General features: G+C 40.6%; 1 protein-coding gene across 1 annotated transcript; it reads left to right on the top strand.

Annotated features, from left to right (window-relative positions):
• Positions 1–623: 623 nt before the first annotated feature.
• Positions 624–16,411, top strand: spaca9 (sperm acrosome associated 9). Its single transcript, XM_052037459.1, has 3 exons — positions 624–767; positions 3,130–3,332; positions 16,078–16,411. Exons 1-3 carry the CDS (start codon positions 624–626, stop codon positions 16,409–16,411), a joined length of 681 nt encoding a protein of 226 aa, XP_051893419.1.
• Positions 16,412–16,809: the final 398 nt, after the last annotated feature.

Here is a 16,809-nt window from a genome sequence, read left to right as displayed (position 1 = left end):
CTGTTACATTGAGGGGTGATGCAGTCTGGGTGTTTCAGAAGATTAGTGAATGGGTTGTTTGATGAATTTTCCCTGGTGGACTAGAATAAGGGGGTATAAATATTTTTCATACTATTGTAAATTTTGAGATATGGGCATTACTAGAGAGTTGCCAGTCTCTATAATTGTCCATGAGAAGATAGTGGTGGGCTGCCTTCTTGAATCACTGTAATCCTTGGGATGAGGGTACTCCCACGGTGCTGCTGGATGGAGACTTCCTTGATTAAGACCTAACCTTGATAAAAGAACAACAAAATAAAATAGTCCTAATATCTGTTGAAGGTAAAAAGAGTGAGGAAAATAAATATAAAAGTTAGAAGCTGTGTCACTTGGAAGCAGCTGAAAGTAAACCAGGATTATGTGTCCTGAGGGATATTTTTGGTCCAACTTCCAGGCTTAATGATGAGAGCAGTTCACAGATTTGCAATCAAATTATTGAAATGTTTCCATTTTCATGTAGTTATTCGTGGTCCTTTTTATTTAGACCCTTGCCTTTTACACCACTGGATCGGTAAAAGAATCACTTGACTCATGCATTTCTATCAGATTTAAATGGAGATCTCTTATCTATCCATTAAAAAGGAATGAATGAGCTGAAGGCTGCCCTAAGAGATCTGGATCAACGATACTTGCTCTTCAAGCAGCAACAATTCACCTTTATTACAGCTTTGGACCACACACGGGAGAATGCCCATGACAAGACCCAACCCGTGTCCACTCTTGCTCAGGTAATAATAGATGATTACCTAATAGATAACCTGAAAAGTGGATTCTGCTTTCATCAGAACTATATTAATAGGACTATTTTTGCCTACTGTTATTTCCACTGAAAGTCAATTTTAAAAAATCTAGACCTGTATCTGATCTAGATCTAAAGATTAAAGAACTACCAAGTGTCTAGAATGTTCACCTTTAAGCTTCTGACACAGAAGCAAAATCACAGCCAAATAAACTAGTTTTACAATGTGGTGAATCTGTTATGTTATTACTATACCACATTAGCCGTATTTCTTTATGCCACGGAAGGAGGCCTATCAGCCTATCAAGTTGATGCCAGCTCTCAGAGCAATCTCATTCCATAAGACCATAAGACATAGGAGCAGAATTAGACCATTCATCCCATTGAGTCTGCTCCGCCATTCGATCATGGCTGATCTATTTTTCCCTCTCAACCCCATTCTCCTGCCTTCTCCCCGTAACCTTTGACACCTTTACTAACCAAGAACCTATCAACCTCCGCTTTAAATATACTTAATGGCTTAGCCTCCGCAGCCATCTGTGGCAATGAATTCCACTGATTAATGTCCACTGTAATCTATTCTGCCCATATTCTCATCAACTCCCCTCAGATTATATCTACACACTGCATACTAGGAGTAATTTACACTGATCATTTAACCCACTAGCATGTCTTTAGGATGTGGGAGGAAACCAGAGCACCAGGGGGAATGTGCAAACTCCACACAGACAGCACCAGATGTCAGGATCAAACCTGAATCACTGGGGTGTGAGGCAGCAGCCCACAAGTTGAGCCGCTGTACCAATTGAATAGGGTTACAAGCTTACATTTACAGACTTTTTTCTTGATTCAGTTTGATTTTGAGCATGAGATCTTTTGCTTTGGAGTTAATTTTGTTAAAAATTGATTTTGTGCTCTTAAAGAATCACAAGTAGCACAGCCATGGACATAGAAAAAAATCACAAGCTTCATTAACCTATCCCAGTATCATATTTATTTATTTTGCCTGAATTGTTGAACGGTAGCCCAAGATGTAATTACACCAGAGACCATTCAATTTCTAATTCAAAATTAATGATTGTGATGTGCAAGACTACAACTTTCTCCACTATTTCAGCCGCATCCTTTTGTTAATTACTGCACTTTGTGGCAAAGAAAATCTTTGGACCATTTACCTTCATAACTTAGTCAGTAATTATTGTGATAGAATACCCATTCCTAAGTCATTAACATTTTCACATCATCTGTAATGATAAAATAAAATTGCCTTCTTTCTGCAAGTATTAGGGGCTGTTTATTAAGTCACCCATGGAATAAAGCTATGCCTCTAATTCAGCACCCCATGTATTATTGCAAGTTCACCTATTGAGGACAGAGTAATTCTGATAGGGGAAATGGAAACAGACAGATTGTTGTAGTAGGAGTGTATACTCCAAAGAATAGAAGTGCATTAAACTTTTGCAAAGAAGCAAGATCACAGTGGGAAGATTTCCTTTCATCACTATGCTAGTAAAGCAATGAATGTGTTATTTGTACACCACTTTTCAGACTTTGCTAGAAGTAGTGCACACAATGTTATGATATCACAAGCACATAGTTGGAACAGAGTTAAAGGAAATTTACTATGTGGATGGCTTGCTCTGCATCTGGTTTGATACCTAACAGTTCAACTGACGCAACAAATTCAACAAATATATACACACACACATACACGCACGCACACACACACAAACACACACACACACACACACACATATTATATATATATATATAAAATTTCATATTTAACTGGAAAATGGCACAAAATTGATAATAGTTGTTTTTCTGGAAATGTGCAATTTTTCCAAGATGAATAATTATTAAATGCATAATAAGTTTTATATTATTTAATTAGGAACTCCATAAAATGAAAATCAGTCAGGGAACACATAGCAACAGTACAGCAAGCATAGTTTACACTTGCAAACCCCTCAAGTCACATTAAATTATAAAGTTATTGGTGACACCAATCATTTAATTTGATTAAGGGGCTACAAAATTGCCCCTCTTGTATATCTTCAGTCAACCTTTCCTGTAACATTGATGGTGCTTTAGGACCGGGTTGTAGGCACAGAGCAAAGCTATCACACCTTCTGAATGAGCCTGAGAGATCTGATAACATATTAACACTGAGGAAAAGTAGGAATATGACAGGAAATATCATTGTTAAGAGTGCACTTCTTAGTTATTTAGTTATTGCTGTTTGAATAATGATATGAAGATGAGTTATGAATAATCTATCCTAGTTTTGTCATCTTTAACAGATGCTATTAGATTGGCTTAGATTTTTACTTTACATCTTTTCTTTGTAGGTTCAGAATTATCTGGACCACCACTGTAGCAATACAACCGACAAGCGAATCATGATCATGTTTCTGGATCTTTGCAAAGATCTCACTGAGTTCTGTAGTCAACTCCAGGATATAAATCCCAAATCCTGCTCACCTGATGATGTACTGGAGAAGTGCAAAGTCCTTCTCAGCTGCAACCATGACATGAGAAACCTCCGAGCCACGTAAGAAGTAAAAATATTACTATAAAAGACTATGCTTAAAACTTGCATCAATATAGCCAACCTAAGTACAACAATACATGATTTTTTAAACAAAAGGATTGTCTTGGTGTGATCCAGTAGTTCAAACAGTTAAAAGTTTCACTTGAAGCTGAAAGATCACAAGTTGTATCCCAAAACCTTATTGATTGAAATTTCACTTAATACATTGATAGAAAGGAAATGCACATTTATAGACTGTCTTTCACTAACTCTGGATGTTACAAAGTTCTTTACAGTCAATGAAGTACTTTTCAAGTGTACTCACTGGTTTCAAGTAGGATAAAGAGCAGACAATTTGCAAACTGCTGCACAAACAGTGTTGTGATACCTGGTAATCTGTTTTGGTGATGTTGATTGAGCATGAATATGGCCAGAAGAGCCACCCTCATTTCCTTTGAAATAGTGCCATGGGATCTTGACATCCAACCAGGCAGTTGGACAGGGTAAGTGCCTCATTCAAAAGAAGGGACCTCCCAATGGTGTAGCACTCTCTTTGCACTGGATTGCCCACATAGATCCTGTCCACTGATTCAGAGATAAGGATGCCACCACTGAGCCACTGCTTCTGTTCACAATTATCCACACTTGGCAGGTTTCAATAAAGAATATTGTTCTTCAAAAAATATTTGGCATAGTTTAAGCTTCAGAAAATTAAACCTGACAGCCAGTTGAAGCGCCAAACTATTGGTAATACTTTGTAAGTTTTTGTCCAACAAAAACATACTCCCCATACACATTTTGTTTGCTGCTCTGAACTCAAGCTCAGTATTTCCATCTCATATTTTCTCACTTGGCCTTTCCCAGGACCTTCTCTCCCACCTCCTCCCTTTCAAAGGACTTTGAATGTGTTGGCTGCTGTAGGGGCACATACACATATCCTTAATATTGTGGGGCATATGTGTACATGTGGATGATTATTGGAGGGCCCAGGGACCTGCACCCTAATCCCCCTGCCCATCCATATCCCCTTCCCTCCCTTTCCTCTTAATCATACCACCTCTCATTTCTCCTTTCTTGGTGAACTTGTCCTCCTACCCCAAACCATCATTAATTCCTCTTCTTTCCCAACCTGCTCACTGCCCAAGGTTTGAATTCTCATTGCATGGACCTCCAGTTATACACCAACTGATGACATTCTCTGTGGGTGCATTGAAGTACCCTCATGAGCAGCAAACCAAACTGGCCCATCCATCTTCTTTGCTGACCTTACCTTCCAGAATGGACTTGGTACTTTCTTCCTGTGCCACTCAACCCATTCACCTCTTCCCTCTTGTTCTTTGCCGGTGTATCAGCAGTCACTGTCTTAGAGATGTTTTTTCATTTCTGAATAAGTTTTCATTCAGCCACAGCTTTACCAGACATGATTTGATTGACATTTTGTGCCTGACTTAGCTTGTGGAGGGCACCACCTTTCCCCTCAATAAGCTTTCTCAGCCGGCTGTGTTTCCTGCCTCATGCCCCTCTCAACCTGCAGTGTTAACAAGTGGCTCTTAACTAATTTGGTACTTTTTCCATCAAGAACTTCATATTGTTCCCTCCTTCTCATTTCTCCTCTGAAATCTTTGATGTCCACCATCTCTCAAAGGTTTCTCTCAATTTTCTCCCCCAAAATATTCTCTTTCTTTCATTCCTCAGCCTCAGCAAAGAGGGACTCCTCATCCTTGGCGTATACAATACTCAGCTCAGTTCTGCTTGCCCTTTCCCATTTCAATTCACTTTAGCACCTTTCCCTCTCAGGCCATTGTTGATTTTTTTTAACAAATAGAAAATTTGAGTCATTCAGATGAAAGAGCAGCACAGAAGTTTGCGTATAGAACATGTGACACTGGAAATGTGACAGAGACTGCAGTGAGATGATTTATTATACAATAGATCATAGGATGTGTGGATGACATCCTGCCTCCACAGCTCTTATGTGTGATGTTACCATTCACACCACTTTATGAACACATCACTTAAAAATGATGAGGCTCAGCAATGGAATGAGTCAGACCCTACAGTTTTTATAGAAGTGAATCATGGATGAATATGTTAAGTGTATTGGCAGTTGCATGCATTAAATGTTCATTTGTGTACATTTGCCAGCCTATGTGGGACAACTTCTTAACACATTTTTTTTCGCCATTGCTTCTCATGCTTCACAATAAGTTTCCAACTAAAATATTCAGCTAAGTTTTCCCAGATTTTGGGATGAGCACTGAGTACAACAGATGTTTACTTCAGGTTAACTTTAGGAAGTTTTAGTTAACTCTCTGCTGCCTTCAGTTCAACCTCATATTTTGAAAAATAGGACTTTGCGATGCCATTCATTTGACATGCAGAATACATCTTTGGCCCACCACAGTTACATTGCCAGGGTTTTGCTGCCAGTCAGGGTATAGGCGAGAATTTAAATTTGACTGCTTTTAGAGAGGCACTTAAACAGATAGCCTATATGCATAAAAGCACCTGTACCTAATGCGTTTAATGATTATTGGGGTGGGGAGGAAGATGGTCTAATTCCCTACTAATGCCCTTCCCTGCATACTCATGGTTGACACACTAACCAATAGTGTTTACCAACCTCTTTTCATGCCACTTAATTTTCATGGGAGGTGCATTGATCCTCTGGTTCCTCCATGTGATCTTGGGAGAAGGTTTTGCAAGAAGCATCCAAGACCTTAGGTTTCTCCTTGGTTTCAGGCTTCATTTATTCTAAACACACCGTGCTATCATTGACCTTTGAAATGTGCTTAATAGGTTCCTGATTGATCTTTGCATCATTGTCTTGTAGTATAACCGCCAATGGCATTCAACTATTGTCCTATTGCAATCTTGGGCTTGTTCCCTTGTGGAAGGGACATAGTCTAGTGGCTGATGTAGTTTTTAAGGATATTTTTAACCCTATAATGAAAGATCAACTAAACCAAGCAATTGAAAATATGTTGTAGATCAATTTCAGATTGCTTAAATATAATGCAGTCTTCAGTAAATAAAAGATTTTAAATGCATTTTAGTTCAACTAGCACTGAAAATCCTGCCATCTGCCTGAAAATGTATGTAAATATCCTGGTTTAAATCTCTTACAGCATCACCCAGCGTAGCTGTGAGAAAGCTGAAGGAAAGTGTGAAAGATTTGCATTTATATTGGCACCTTATCATTCCTTTACAAACATTTCACGTTTGAATTACATTGAAATGCCATGACTGTTAATATGGGCAAATATGGAAGTCATTATGTACACAGCTGATCCCAGAATCCAACGAGTCATTAATCTATGGAATTGGCCAAGAGAGGATTGTTGGGTAGGATATTAGGAGGACTCACTCCTCTTCTTTGAATATTGCTGGGGATTCTTCAGCATCCTCTTAAACCATGGTAACTGGCTGCTCTTATCAGTTCTTCAAAAAATAGCAGCATTGGCTATATGTTACTGCCCTGTATTTACATTGGAGTGTCAGTCTTGATTATGCAGTCATGTCTTGGTGCTCCCATCAGAAACTACTGTTGGCAGCACATTCTTACAGAGTTGCCTCATTGTTCAATGATCTTACTGCTGCGGCCAAACTTGTTAGCTGTTACCAAAGAGCTTCCCTGTTAACTGAGTGGAAAGTCTTTTAATATTAATGAATGCTGAATGTCAGGTATTTCTGCTTATACAGCCGTGTTTGTACACAATTCACAATGGCCAAGAACAACAACAATCATCTTGAATCCGTATTCACTAGATATCAACCTCAGTGACAGTGGAAACAGTTTCTTCTTACTCTCTCAATACTCCTCTGGAATTTAATCCCAATTTAAAAAATCTTCCCTTAATCTTCTCTCCTATCTCTAAAAAAATGCCAGCTCTCTCCACATAACCCAAATCCCTTATCACTCATAGCATGCTAGCAACAGCGCAACTTTCAATGGAAGGTGTCCAGACAAGAAACTTGGATTGAAAGGCTCTGTAGCTTCCAGTAAACCTTTGTATTCAATGGTACATACTTCGGTAAAATAGTATTCACATTAATAACTTAGACAAAAAATAGGGCAGATGTCATTTCCAGCTATGTTAAATAATTTAGCATACTATTCAATTTGTCAATAATTCCCAGCTTTCATTAATTGTTCATACATATAATTTAAATATCTATTTTGAGAAAACACCTGATGTGCTGAAAGGGAGCAAAACATTTGCTTTTTGTTGATTAGATTTCTCCAGTCTAACCAGACTATCTTAAAATTTTATGTGCAGTGAGACTAGAGATTCTTTGGTATAGATTTAGCGTTGCCCCATTGGCCCACATTTGAAAGAAAGACTCATCTTACCACTGGACCTCTGGACCTGCAGGGTCCTCAGTAGTCAGGAACTCGCCTACTTCTTTCTCATCTGTATCTGCATAAATAAAATGCTTCAGCTTTTAATGTATGTGTTGCAGAGTTGGTACTTTCCATTTGGTCCAACCCCTATCTTGCATCAGTGGCATCTAGCAACCTCTTTTCATGTCACTTAATGTTCATGGGAGGTGCATTGATCCTCTGGTTCCTCATGGGAGGTTCCTGTACCTCAGCTGGTGTTGACTTAAAGTAGATACACAAATTTGCATACTACCTTAATCAAACCAAGTGCCTCAAAGTGCAATTAATTCCTATGAAGTTTGAACCTGGCTGACCAGTTCATCCCAGTCAAGAACCCAAAAACAGCAATTAGAAAAGCAACTAGGTAATTCCATTATCAATGCTTCAGCTTTTAATGTGTGTGTTACAGAGTTGGTACTTTCCATTTGGTCCGACCCCTATCTTGCATCAGTAGTGTCTAGCAACCTCTTTTCATGTCACTTAATGTTCATGGGAGGTGTATTGATCCTCTGGTTCCTCCATGTGATTTTGGGAGAAGGTTTTGTGAGAAACACCCAAGCAAAATGTCATCATGTGTCTCCTAAGAAGTGCTACCCCTTCTGGCTATAATGAGGGGAAATTTCTCACAAACCAAGCTAACTAGATTTATGAGAATAGAACAGAAATATTATGGTCAGAGGAAACAGGACATCAACAGCGTGTATTTGGAATATAAGAAAGATCGGTTTTACTGAAACTGCTTAAACAGAAACAACCCCTGATGTTGTTCATTTTCAAGTGAAGGAGGAAAGGAAATTTGGCTGGAAAAATCAAAAGAACTCAGTGGAGCTCACAGAGAAATATATGATTTGGTTTAAAAATTTACATGAAAACCTAAGCTCCTGATGCATATGTTATATATATAATTATTAATTTACAACATCAAATGATAATTACAAACAAAGAAGCTTCTTTCAGATTGCTTCCTTTAGTGTTTCTTTGTGAGTTTAACCCATCTGACCTGGCTTTTAGCAACACCCAGAAACTGAGTCTGTGTATATATGGATCGCAAAGTGTCAAAAATTACAGAATTAACCTTATCCTCCCCCATCCTATCACATACTCACCTCCCCTACACTAATCCTAGCCTACATTATCTTCCACTATCCTATCCCTGGCCGACATTTCCCTACACTTTCCCATCGTATTCTATCTTACCGCTTGCAGCAGAGGTTCACTATTTTTAAGATATCATTAGAAAGAAACCCAGTATATCAAATAAACTATTATATAAAAGTGAAGACCATATGTGTAAAATTAAATTATGGGGTGAATTAATCTGCCTTATTTGGTCCAATTATCTATCATCTTGTGACACCACCTCAGATGTAAACAAATATTGGCCTCAGTCCCTAGTGTGTGTCATACTATATGGGATCAAATATGTAAAATTATATATTTCTAGGCAAGGCATAATATTTATAAAGCAAAATTGTTTGCAAACATAGCTGTTTTGATTGGTGGAAAAGTGAGGAATAAATGGCACTAATTAGTAGCCAACAGATGTTTAACAGACAGTCCAATTGCTTCTTACAGTTCTCCAAGGGTTTATTCCTCCTCAGGGCTGGTATACAAATTGTCACGTTACAAGGTGATATATTAGACAACATAATGCAATATTATATTTTAATGTATTCTTGATCACCGCCTCATCCATCAAAAGCATTCAACAGCACCTTGAGAAGTCCAGCCACATAAGGAGTCCAAAGAAACATGGCTGCACAGTCGGGAAAGAAAGAGGATCCTCATATCCACTGAAATAAATCTCTGCAAAGGCTGCTGGAGATATTCTGAGTCTCATTTTGGCTATGATTTTGATGCTACAGAGCTGATGGCGAATAGACTTTCACCTACACTGCTCAGCTTCCTTGACTACAAGATACTGGGCAAATGGTGACCCTTTCTCCGCTGGCTAATGGGGCATCCACACCTTGTGGAATAGTAACAGTAGCACCTACCTCCAGAGCTTCAAATAAAAGGGCTAAGGAGTGGAGGGACTGAGAGTCCTCAGAAGATTTGGGCATCAGGAAAATAAGTTCAGTGCTGATCACGTGGCCAGGTTTTTTTTTGCTGCTGCTTATGTGAAAGTAACGGTTGCTAGGGGATTTGCCTGGCCTATCTCCTTTACCCTCCACCAGCAAAACCCATTCCCTGCTGGTCTCATTCACATGTGCAGGAGATCACATGATCAACCCTTGTACAGGTACTGATGACGCAAGGCTTAAAGACAGACTGCAACACCCAACACCCCACCCAGAAAATAGGTTTGTCATGTTCAGTCCTTGTGTAGGCAGCTGAGTGGATAGTTAGTTAAACTTTAATTATTTAGTTCAATAGACATAAATGGATAACTTTGTCCTAGATGGCGTATTTAATTTGACAGATAATCAGGTAAATAATCTTTTGGCTATTTCAGTCTCTAATTTGATTTTTAATTAGGTAATTCTTTGGCTGTTTTTGGAATTCTGTATAATTTTACATTACCTTGCATCTCTCGATAGAACGATTTCTCACTTGCATGACCAATGAATATTCTGTCAATTTATGCTGTTTTATGACTGTTGTTTCTGATTTGGTTAAGTTAGAGCTCAGCCATTGTTTAAAACCTCTTTTACCAAGCCGTGGTTCTAAAATCTGCTCTGTGAATCAGACAATGTTTTCTCAACAGATTTTTCACATTCATCAGTCATTGATCTCACACCATGGCCATAGGAACCTGCAGCATATTTAACAGCTGCCCACGGGCAAATCTCAAAGGCAACTAGCAGAGAGATCACAGACCAGCTTTCCATGTAGAAAAACTGAGCAGATTCAGGTGCAATCTCTTCACCCTGAGCTGGTGCACCTTGCCTTCTCAGACCTTACATTTTTTTTAAATTCATTTTGAAATTTATTGCTCATCCCTAATTACTCATGAGGAGATTGTTATGAGCCACTGCCTTGAACCACTGCGGTCCTTCTACTGAAGTTACTCCCACTATGCTGTTGGGTAGATATTTCCAGGATTTACACCCAGCAATGATGAAAGAATAGTGATATATCTCCAGGTCAGGATGGTGTGCAACTTGGAGAGGAACTGGCTTTATAATGTAAAAATGATTTATACTGTAAAATCCCATATAGTATGACACACACTAGGGGCTGAGGCCAATATTTGTTTGCATCTGAGGTGGTGTTCCAATGTGCATGCTGCCCATGTCTTGCTTGGCTGCAGAAGTCAAGGATTTGGAGGTGTTGTTGGATAGTTCCCCCCCCCCACCTCCACTCCATGTCCAAAACTGAGCCAGAGACCCCATTGCTTCTTGGGGGGTTCCTGGTGAGGGATTTACCTCACTTGTGAGGGGCTGACTTCACTGGCGAGGGAATGGGCTAATTTCATTCTTGAGGGACTGACTTCACTGGCATGGTAATGGCTTCACTGATGAGGGAATGGCTTCACAGGTGAGAGAATGGCTTCACTCATGAAGGATTGACTTCACTAGCAAGGTAATGGTTTTACTGGTGGACTAGCTTCACTAATGAAGAATGGCTTCACGGGCAAGGTGTCTTCTTTACTTGGAGGTAGCAGCTTCACTGGGGATGGTCTGGCTTCACGAACAAGTAGGAGGTCAGAAAGTTGCCGTTTTGGCGAGGACCAGTGACTCTGTTAGTCCAGTCACCTTCTAACCTGAAGAAGGTAAGTACAGACAGACACTCATCACTGACCTACATCCTCTGTTGGAGCAAGAATTGGAGTGGAGTACCAGGACACACATATCGCCCATAGCTGCAAAACATAGCCTGTGGCCAAAACGCTGTCAATGATAACATCAGTCAGCATGCTGACCCTGGAGTGATCAGGCACATGATGGATGGTTTCTTGCAACTCAACCACCTCCTGCAAAGATGCTGTCAATTAATGAGTGAGCACACTCAAGATTGGCTACATCACCAAATTTCCTCAAGGGGGAGGTTTCATTTTCTGTGCATTCATTGCCCTGGTATTCTCCTGTCTCACACCAGGAAAACCTGCCGAGGTACAGTGAAAAACATGTCTTGCACACCGTTCATACAGATCAATTCATTACACAGTGCATTGAGGTAGTACAGAGTGCATTGAGCTAGTACAGGGTAAAAACAGTAACAGAATACAGAGTAAATAGTCACAGCTACAGGGAAGTGCATTTCAGGTAGACAGTAAGGTGCAAGGTCATAACAAGGTAGATTGTGAGGTCAAGAGTCCATCTCAATCGTATAAGGGAACCGTTCAATACGTGCATCTGATGTGTGACCACAAGCAGCAGATAATGCACGAGTGCTCTCAGACCTTCCACAATAGCATCTATACTGCACCAGTCCTCAGCCCGGATCAACCAGTCTCAGGAGGCTCTCATTGAAGCCAGAGGGCATCTCCTCTTTACAAGGCTCTGAATTCTGTCCAGAACTGGGCCACCGTGGTAGAGTACCAATACAACAAGACGCAGACACGAACAAGAGTGTCACTGAGTGAACCAAAGGGCCATGAATCAATGTTCTGAGGAATCCAACAGTAACAGCCTCTGAGTAAATTCATGACTTTGGCTCCACAACTGCGCCATCCAGAGGAGATATTTCGAATTGCCTCAGGAAGAATAAATGAATGGCAAAGATACGAACAGCAAAAGCCAAGCAGGTGCTACCCGTTGGTAGATCCATAAGGCATTCATCATCAGAGAGGATTAGTCTTCAGAGTTCCTTCCTCTCTCCAGTTCCACCATCAGTGCCACCAAGGATTCAGCCCTGTTCTTTCACCCATCTTCTGAGTGCTTTCATTACTACCTCATGGGAGTTCTCCCTGTACTCTGAAGAGCACCATTAATGCAACTTCACTTCACGTATTGCATATTCTGGATTTAACTCATTTTCCTTATCTCACTATTGAAGTAATCCTTGCCTGTCTCAGTATATGACCAATGTACTCCCTTGCCTTTGAAAGGTTAACCTGTTCCTGAACTGGGGACTTTGTAAAATCAGAACATATTAAAGTAAGAAAACATTCACTAAATTCACAGAGTGAGTGTGGTGACTTCTAGTCCCAACTACACATTCAACTCTGGCCTGATTGAGGGATGTCCCTGTGGTTTTCCTGTCGTTGGGAAGAGAATCCAGGGCTAAGAATCAGGTACATGAAGCAGAAACGACCAACTGGCCTAGAATGAAGAATCAGCCCAATCAGATGCAAGTTTTTAAAAAAGTTTTCCTCTTGACGTCAGGATGTTGAGTGCTCTTCCTGGACCCCATGATGAAAGTTGTATACTAGACCCATCACCCCCTCAACCACCACACTCCTTCCTTTTAGTTGGACTTTCCTGAAACACCCTCCACATTGTTTTTCCCGTAACCAGTGACACTCCACTGGTGTCAGCCAAAGGACAACATCCTGCCACCCAAGTTCGGCCCCTGACATCCCATTGCTTTCTGTCCACTCCAGAGGTGCAGTTAACTAGTAGCACATCACGAAGACCCAGAAGCTCAGGTTACTCATGCCTCGCACTGCACGGTCAGTTATGTGGAGGTGGATTGATAATGATAAAAATCCTCCTCCTTCCACCCCACCCATCTCCAGTTAACACTGGGGCTCCAGTTCTTAAATCCCCCGCAGATAATTAGTTTCAGTTTTTGTTGAACTAATATGTGAGTTGGGCTCCCTAAACAAGGCAGAAGCTATAACATCACTGAGAGTATAAACGAACAATGTACCCACCAAACGATGCAGAATTACTTACACTAAACAGCAAAGAAGCATTCAGTGGTTAAACCAATGCAAAGCTCCTTCCATCCCTCTCCATTTAATCAATATAAAGCTGCAGTCCCTTCTCCCTTTTACATATACTTAACACTTCATGTGCACACTACTTTCCAGTAACATATAGGCCACCTGGCCTTATTATAGACACACCCATGAAATTAGTGAAATTCCCAATGTGAGATACATAAATACAAGTGTCCTGAACAGCAAGGAAGGCTATCAAAGCTTGCAGCGTGATCTTGACCAGCTAGGAAAATGGGCTGAAAAATGGCAGATGGCATTTAATGCAGACAAGTGTGAGGTGTTGCACTTTGGGAGAACAAACCAGGTAAGACTTACATAGTGAATGGTAGGGCTCTGAGATGTGCAGTAGGACAAAGGGGCCTGGGAATACAGATCCATAATTCCTTGAAAGTGGCGTCACAGGTAGGTAGGGTTGTAAAGAGAGCTTTTGGCACATTGGCCTTCATAAATCAGGGTATTGAGTAGAAGAGTTGGGAGGTTATGTGTTAGACGTGTATAGATAGGGTGAATGCATGCAGGCTTTTTCCCCTCAGGTTGGGTGAGACCAGAACTAGAGGTCATATGTTTAGAGTGAAAGGTGAAGTATTTAAGGGGAATCTGAGGAGAAACTTCTTCACTCAGAGGTGGTGCGAGTGTGGAATGAGCTGCCAGCGGAAGTGGTAGATGCAGGTTCAGTTGTAACATTTAAGAGAAGTTTGGATAGGTACATGGATGGGGGGTGGGGAAGTGGTTTGAGGGATATGGCCTGGGTGCAGGTAGATGGGACTAGGCAAAAGATCAGGTCGGCATGGACTAGGTGGGCCGAAGGGCCTGTTTCTGTGCTGTAGTACTCTATGACTCTAGTACTGGGTGGTAGGTGTGCAATGTGACTTAATATTTTTGCAAATAAAGCAGTCCATGCAGTCCATAATAATCTTGAATGATGTGCACTATCTGCCTGCAAGCTTCCTGTTCTTTATCAGCTAATGGTGCTTCTCCAAGCCACATAGAATGTCTGGATGGATATTTGAGTATTGGAAAGCTGATTAGTGAGACAAAGAAATTCAATTTCAAATCTCCAAAATGTCAGTTGTGACTTCTTTATTTGAAAAACTTGATGGTTTTGTTACCACAATGTATTTTCACTCCCCATCCTTCAAGAAAGGTATATAATTTTATAAACCCTGCTGCAGAGAACATGAACAGACTTTGTTTTCAAACCTCTTGGGGCATTTTCTTATCAAATCAGTGGGCATTTTAATCTCCAGTTATTAAATGCAGATTGCTTCTTGCAGGGAACTTGCAGTAACAGCATCACAATCATTAATCCTCTTGTGTGAGCATCACTGCACATTAAGGGCATGAGGCATACTGACAGTTGCTGTCTGCATTGACAACCAACGCAGGCAGGAAATCCAACTCAAGACAGAATAAAGCGCCCACATAAAATCCAAACACCATATATTATAGATAATAACAGTCAAAGAATCTCTCAAAGAAGTGTGCAGCTACCAAACCATAACATTAGCTCACAGAATCGAAGGGCATTTGCCTTTGTTATTTTTTGGAATGTTCCTGAAATGCTAGTATCTTCTGCATTCTCCATGGATAAAGATGATCTCCTTACAATTTAGGCTGAGTACTTCAATAGTAGCCTTGGCTATCTTTTCCATGCTTAATTATTATTCATCCAATTGCTTTAGTGCTCAGTTGTTGATATAGTTTATGCAGCATCCCCCCAAATGACTGTGGACGACCTCCCTCAATTGGGGTTTGGGTGTTATTTGCCTCTTTGGTTTTCAGATCAGGAGACCATTTAGAGGCATCCAATGGTCTTTTTGATGAGATTAGCTGGCAAGTTCTCGACGAACTAACACATTCAGGGAGAGAATACATCAGTTCCCATCAGCTCCCTGATGAAAGGGCGATTAGGGCCAGGAGACCCAAACCATGGAACCCATCACATTGACCTTCCCATTAATATCTATTACAGGAAATTTTTCCACTTGATATCTCAGGGAGCAATTGTTTGATTGACCAAGTGGGCATCTGAATGTGAGGGGTTTTGTGCTGCATGGAAGGGAGAGAGAGAGAGAGAGAGAGAGAGAGCAAGAAAGAGTGCGAGCGGGAGAGAGAGCCAAAGCAAGAGAGAGAGAGGGAGAGAGGTGTCATTGCAGCACTGGTTTGGAAAGAGAAGAAAATGTCCCCACAGCCCAATTCGTTCTCTCTATCCATTGCTTTCATTGGGTTAAAATTCTGCACAAGCAGAAATTGTGGATTCAAATGAGAGCAATGAGTTTACCAGAGTGCCTAAAGAGACCATCTTTTATTCATACCATAGGGCTTCAAATCTATGGGTATTAGCAGTAACTCTGCAACAGAATAATTCCACAGCTAACTGCCACAAAGCTAGAACAAACGAGTTACATTACACTGCATCCCACTTCCCACCTATAATCTCATCCTAATTTTTTGAAGAAAAGCAGTTCGGAAGTTTTGTGAGGGAGTAGTTCTGTCTGAAGTTCAATGGTATACTGAAGCCATTGTTTCATTGCTGTGTTACTGTGATGCAGATATCCACATGATGAAGTGAACCACCTGAGCTGTGAAGAAGCAAAGCACCACTATGGGGGTGTGATCAGCATCCTACCAATTGCTCTAGATTACTTAAAAGATGGTATTGGCATCATCGAGTTAGCCCAGTATGAAGCTGCAAAAAATAACAGGTATGCTCAGTGCGACAAGAGAGAGGAACCAAGAGAGAGCAAAGAGAGCAGCACACAAACTGCTCCATTGCAGATGAAAGATTGTGAAATCATGAAATGGAAAACATCCATCAAAAAGAAAAATAAGCCATTAATGTTCAAACCACCGTGGGTACCAGCTGGTAAAACCAATGGTCTCTGAGCCCTTGTAATACACAAGCTTCTCACCATGGTTAGCGCTTGCCTGCAGCCCTGATGGCCTAATGCCATAATTAACCAGTCCCAGCCCTTCCAATCTGGACAAGTGTTTCCAGCAGTCTAAATAAATTGAAAGAGTTGTTACGGACTTCTGTACAACATATTTTCCAAGCGTTTCAAAAGAGGTCTTTCATAAAATGATGGTTCTCTTTACTTTTCAAGTTAAAATAATGCTTTTATGACCACAGGACATTCTGAAGCATTGTACAGCTAATGTAGTACATTTGTGGTGTGGTTACTGTTGTAACAGGGAGTGTGACAAGCAGCATTGCACACGTGATTATCTAATTTTTTTGTGATAAATAGTGCCCAGGACATCATAGACAATGTCCTTGCTCTTCT

The sequence above is a fragment of the Pristis pectinata genome, chromosome 23, assembly GCF_009764475.1.
Source record: "Pristis pectinata isolate sPriPec2 chromosome 23, sPriPec2.1.pri, whole genome shotgun sequence".
NCBI classification, from domain to species: domain Eukaryota; kingdom Metazoa; phylum Chordata; class Chondrichthyes; order Rhinopristiformes; family Pristidae; genus Pristis; species Pristis pectinata.
This window is presented reverse-complemented; position numbering and strand designations above follow the sequence as displayed.

Bases quoted from the DNA above. Each gene is read 5' to 3' on its own strand.
- spaca9 (XM_052037459.1), top strand. From the start codon at position 624: ATGAATGAGCTGAAGGCTGCCCTAAGAGATCTGGATCAACGATACTTG. The intron at 768-3,129 runs GTAATAATAGAT...TTTTCTTTGTAG, and splicing joins CCGTGTCCACTCTTGCTCAG to GTTCAGAATTATCTGGACCA. The intron at 3,333-16,077 runs GTAAGAAGTAAA...ACTGTGATGCAG, and splicing joins ATGAGAAACCTCCGAGCCAC to ATATCCACATGATGAAGTGA.